The sequence below is a fragment of the Quercus robur genome, chromosome 11, assembly GCF_932294415.1.
Source record: "Quercus robur chromosome 11, dhQueRobu3.1, whole genome shotgun sequence".
Classification (NCBI taxonomy): domain Eukaryota; kingdom Viridiplantae; phylum Streptophyta; class Magnoliopsida; order Fagales; family Fagaceae; genus Quercus; species Quercus robur.
In genome coordinates, this window is record NC_065544.1 from 55578012 (window position 1) to 55584197 (window position 6186).

The 6186-nt window shown below is 44.8% G+C and overlaps 1 protein-coding gene across 1 annotated transcript; it reads right to left on the reverse strand.

Annotated features, from left to right (window-relative positions):
• Positions 1-4802: 4802 nt before the first annotated feature.
• Positions 4803-5822, reverse strand: LOC126705270 (uncharacterized). The gene has a single exon (XM_050404159.1). The coding sequence runs from the start codon at positions 5820-5822 to the stop codon at positions 4803-4805; it is 1020 nt and encodes a 339-aa protein (XP_050260116.1).
• Positions 5823-6186: the final 364 nt, after the last annotated feature.

A 6186-nucleotide genomic window follows, 5' to 3' on the forward strand; every position in this document is an offset into this window, starting at 1 on the left:
TGTCCACAGTCAAGGCGCCGTCCACGTCTCAGCCTTCTCCCCAAGCACCTCAATACCTTATTGGGAACGAGGATCTGGCCTGGGAAAGATTCAGGATGGCTGTGACTGATGCGGACGTGTCTGCCTGTTACAACATGTCTTTGAAGGACTTCGAGCATTCTGGGGTTCATGATCTTTTCAAGGTATGTATTTTTACTTTTGTTTTATTTTGTCTCGTCCTCTTTGATAAGCTTCCTAACTAAACCATGATTCAGGCCATGTCCAAGTTCATTGCTGCGTCCAGGCAAGCAACTGATCTGGACAAGACGAGGGTCTTGTTAGAGAAGAGAATCAAGGAAGTGAAGGACGAGAACAAACGCTGGGCTGAGGCAGCTGCTAAAGCCAATGACGGGGCAAAGGAGCTGCAAAATCAGATTGAAGAGCTGAAGACGGGTGTTGTGGAGAAGGAAACTCGTCTTGAGCACTTGCAAAAGAAGAATGACGAGCTGAATGATCTTCTCAAGAAGGCCAAGGAAGACGCGATTGCAGAGTTCAAGGCATCCAAACAGTTCACTGATCTGCTAGATACCAACTATGCAGCTGGGTTTGAGGACTTCAGGATGGACGCCGTCGAGAACTTCCCCAACATTGATTTCAGCTCTATTAAGCTCAATCTTAGTGGTGCTCCTTCCAGCTCCCTCCTCCAGACGAGCTCAAAAGATGTTAATGTGGAGGATGATGCTACAACCCAGCCACTTCAGGACGATCAGAACAAAGACGCCCCACCAGCCTGATTTTTTTTTTTTTTTTTTTTTTTTTTTGTAATTGTAATTTTAAGACTTTAACTTTCTATTTATCTCGTCCTTAGTTTCAGGACGAGTTATCATGTAACTTGAGGGTGTTTGGACGTTGGTCGTCCACCCTCTAAACAATGGTGTTTTCTTTTTTTTTGTTATATCAAGGACGAATGTTATGCTTTTGCTTTAAAATTTCTACTCGTCCATGAGGGTGATCTTATGAAGTGCTTGGAACTTTATACTCATCTTGGAAAAATCCCAAGTATCAGCATCACCCGTCTTGAGACTTAGCCTTTTTTTTTATTATTTCTCTAATGCAAGACTTTGCATTCGTCCATAAGCTTATTTGCTCTGGAATGTTCTTGGTTAATAAACCATAACATCGTCTTTGCAAGTATTCGTCCATGTGTGAACGTAAATCTCACCCGTTGTTTTAGGTGAGCCTTGAGGTATTATTGTTCGTCTGTGTGTGGACGTACTATTTTCCATCCCGTCTATTTCAGGGACGGATATTTTGTGGACGTGCCATTTCCAAGGAAAATTTTCTCGTCTACGATTGGGCGTACATACATTTCCCTTGTTTGTCGAAGTTATATCCCCGCGTCCGGAGAATTTCCTCGTCTTGGGCTTTTCAGCCTTGTGGTGGGTTAGTTGGAACGAAAATAGCATGGAAACTAGGAATTTACACAATACTTTGTACATAACGTAAACATTGTTTACAGGTAAGGCATATACATATATTTATGCCTTTTTTATTAAGTACAAGCTCCATAACTTCGTCCATAAACACCACATCATAAATAGTAAAGCCTTAACTTCGTCCACAACACATAACATAAATAGTAAAATAATAGTTCCAAACACAAACATCATTAAATATAAGTAGAATCATAAGTCTGCAGACAAGGTCCAGCCTCGTCCATGGCCATACTTCCGTCTAGGCTGACTTTTACTGATAGTATCTCCTTAAGTGCTCCACGTTCCAAGGGTGCTCCAGTTTCCTCCCGTGGGCCTCCAAGTAGTAGGATCCTTGCCTTTTACAGTTGATAACTCTGTAGGGTCCTTCCCAATTCGGGCCCAATTTCCCATGTGCCGGGTTCTTGGTTGCCAAAAAGACCTTTCTCAGGACGAGATCTCCTATGTTGAAGCGCCTAGGTTTCACCATTGCATCATATTGCCTAGCCATGAGGTTCTTGTACTTCGCAGTCCTGTGTTCTGCGTCTGCCCTTACCTCGTCTACCAGATCAAGGTTCAAACGGAGCTGCTCCTCATTGTCCTTATCTTGATACATCATCACCCTGTGATTGGCCATATGTATCTCTGCGGGTATGACTGCTTCGCTTCCATAAGTTAGCTTGAAAGGAGTTTCCCCCGTAGGGGTTCTCACCGTCATCCTGTAGGCCCATAGAACACCAGGCAATTCCTCTGGCCATACCCCCTTTGCCCCCTCAAGCCGGGTCTTGATGATATTCAACAAGAATCGGTTTGCCACTTTAGCTTGGCCATTTGCTTGAGGATGAGCGGGTGAAGAATAGTGATTCTGTATTCCAAAGTGTGCGCAGAAGTCCCTAAAGAGTGCGTTGTCAAACTGTCGTCCGTTATCAGATACCAATACCTTGGGCACTCCGAATCTGCATATAATATTCTTCCACACGAAATGCTTAACATTTTGTTGTGTGATTGTTGCCAACGGTTCAGCTTCCACCCATTTTGTGAAGTAATCGATACCCATAACTAGAAACTTCATCTGCCTTATGCCTTGAGGAAAAGGACCCAAAATGTCTAGTCCCCATTGTGCAAAGGGCCACGGTGCCATCATCGGGGTGAGGTACTCTGATGGTTGTCTGGGGACGTTGCTAAATCGTTGACATTGGTCGCATACCTTGACGTACGCTTTAGCATCAGCTTGCATATTTGGCCAATAATACCTTGCCCGGATGACCTTGTAGACAAGGGACCTGGCTCTGGAGTGATTGCCACATGCGCCTTCATGAACTTCCCTCAGCACGTAGTTAGCTTCGTCTAGAGCCAAGCACCTAAGATAAGGTTGAGAAAAGCCCCTCTTGTATAACACTTCGTTCAAAAGTACGTATCTAGCCGATCTCACCCTCAGCTTCCTTGCTTCGTCTTTCTCTTCTGGTAGCTGTCCGTCTTTCAGGTATGATATAATCAGGGTCATCCAGTTTCCTCTATTTTCCACCTGTTGTACTTCCGGAATATCTATGCTCGACATGTATTGAATTTCATCAGATTCGTCCACAGATTCATTTGCTGAGGCTTCTTTCGCTATAGTATCGGCTTCCACGTTTTCCTCCCTTGGGATTTGAACGAATTCAGCTCTTTCAAATCTCTTCATTAGGCGCATCACTCTACTAAGGTATTTCCTCATTCGTTCCTCCTTTGCTTCGTACATTCCATTTACTTGCCCCATGACCAGTTGAGAATCTCCCAGGACGATTATAGACTTGGCTTCCACAGACTTAGCCAATTCTAGCCCTTTGAGAAGGGCTTCATACTCAACTTCATTGTTAGTTGCTTGGTATTGTAGACGAACCTTGTGCCTCAATTTGTCTCCTTCTGGAGATTGTAAAACCACACCAATTCCACCTGCGTACTTTGTAAATGATCCATCTACATGGACGACCCATCTGTCATTGCCTTCTGTCTCATCATGAGTTGGTGTAAATTCCGCAATAAAATCTGCTAATGCTTGAGCTTTTATGGCATGCCTTGGTTGATATCTAATGTCAAATTCGCTGAGCTCGACAGCCCACTAAATCAATCGTCCAGCCGCTTCCAGTCTGTTCATCGCCTTCTTGAGTGGATGATCCGTCATGACATTAATAACATGGGCCTGGAAATAGTGCCTCAGCTTCCTGGAAACGGTGATCAATGTGAAAGCTAACTTCTCCATCTGTGGATATCGTCCTTCCGCTCCCCTCAATGCCTTACTCGTATAGTACACGGGTCTTTGCACTTTGCCTTCCTCTCTTATCAGTGCTGAACTCACGGCACTCGGGGTTACCGCCAAGTATAAGTATAATTCCTCTCCCACTACTGACGGACTCAACAATGGAGACTTAGTAAGGTATGCCTTCAGATCCTCAAAAGCTCTTTGACACTCGTCGATCCATTCGAATGCTTTTCTAAGAACTTTAAAAAATGGCAAACATTTGTTAGTGGCTTTAGAGACAAACCTGTTGAGTGCAGCGACTCGTCCAGTAAGGGATTGGATCTCCTTTGTATTCTGCGGAGGCTTCATGTCCAGTATTGCTTGAATTTTATCAGGATTCGCTTCAATTCCCCTGTGGGAGACCATAAAGCCAAGGAATTTCCCTGATGATACTCCGAAAGCACATTTACTAGGATTCAACTTCATGTGATACTGTCTCAGCGTGTCAAATGTCTCCTGCAGGTCGTCTAGATGCCTTCCTTCGTCCTGGCTCTTTACTAACATGTCGTCTACATAGACTTCCACATTCCGCCCAATCTGCTGTCGAAACATGTGATTGACCAATCTCTGATACGTGACCCCTGCATTCTTTAACCCGAACGACATCACCTTATAGCAGAATAAGCCTTGACTAGTGACAAAGGATGTTTTCTCCTGGTCCGCCTCGTCCATCTTTATTTGATTGTATCCTGAAAAAGCGTCCATGAAACTAAGCAACTTATGGCCTGCAGTTGAGTCCACCAATTGATCAATGCGTGGTAGCGGATAACTATCTTTCGGGCAAGCCTTGTTCAAGTCGGTAAAATCCACGCACATTCTCCACTTACCATTCGCCTTCTTGACCATTACAACATTTGCCAACCAATTTGGGTAGTACACTTCCCGGATAAACTTCGCTCCCATCAGCTTTTGAACTTCGTCTTTGATAGCATCATTTCTCTCGGGGGCAAACACCCTCTTCTTTTGCCGCACTGGCTTGGAGGAAGGGCATACATTCAGATGATGGGTAATGACACTAGGGTCTATACCCGGCATGTCCTCATGACTCCATGCAAATACATCAATGTTTTTCTTCAAAAGTGGACGAGGTCCTCCTTAATCTTCTCTTCTAGATCTGCTCTGACCCTGGTACACTTCTCAGGGTTCTCTTCGTCCAGGGAAATGTCTTCTAATGCTTCGGTAGGCTCTGCTACCATTCTCCTTTCTTCAATATTCATGGCTTGGATTTGCTCGTCCATGGCCAACATGGCCAAGTAACATTCTCTTGCTGCCAGTTGATCCCCTTGTACTTGCCTTACTCCGTGTTCTGTTGGAAACTTAACTGATAGGTGGTAAGTAGAGGTAACGGCCTTCCAACTATTCAAAGTTGGTCGTCCAATTATGGCGTTATAGGAGGACGGACAATCTACCACAAGGAAGTTCACATCCTTGGTGATTTGTCGTGGGTATGCCCCCACTACCACTGATAAGGAAATAGTACCCATGGGTTGGACCTTCATGCCACCAAAACCTACTAGGGGGGAGTTCACTAGAAGGAGCTGGTCTCGTCCTAGCCTCATTTGTTGAAAAGCTGGATAATACAAAATGTCCGCCGAGCTTTCGTTGTCTACAAGCACCCTTCTAGTTGTGTATTCAGCAATCATTAATGTGATGACGAGAGCATCATCATAGGGATGATGAATTCTCTCAGCGTCTTCGTTCGTGAAGGTGATCGCTGCTTCGTCCGTGGTCCTTGCTCTCGGAGATCGTCCAGAAAACTGGACACTCTGCACTACCTTCAAGTATGCTTTCTTGGACTTGGATGATTGGCCTGTCGAACTTCCCCCTATAATGACTCTTATTTCTCCGAGCGGTGGTCGTGATGATTCTTCCATTTTTCCTTTCATTTTCTCATCCCTGTTATCTCGTCCAAGGAAATTCTTCAACTTCCTTTGCCTTATGAGATTTTCAATTTGTTGCTTTAAATCGAAACACTCGTCCGTATCGTGACCATGATCTCTGTGGAAGCGACAATACTTGTTCCGATTGCGTTTATTGGGATCTCCCCTCATTTTCTCCAGCCACTTCAAGGAAGGATCATCCTTGATCTGCATTAGGACTTGCTCAAGTGGGACGTTCAAAGAGGTATACTGCTGGTTCCGTGCTGAAGAGCCCGGCTTCTTAATGTCTCGGTCTTTCCTGTCTTCCGTCCGTCCCTTCTTTGGACGAGGGCCTTGTTCTAAGTGGCGACCGGGATTTGCGTCTACTCTCTCAGACCTCTTCCTCTTCTTAGCAATGATTGCGTCTTCTGCATTCATAAAATTTTGAGCCGAATGGACAAGTTCTGCCATAAACTGGGGCTCTTTTTCATAGAGTTTGTGAATGAACAAATCCGAATTCACCCCATTATGGAAAGCCACCAACAAGAGCTTATCATCTGCTTCGTCTACACTCAGGGCTTCTCTGTTGAAACGGGTG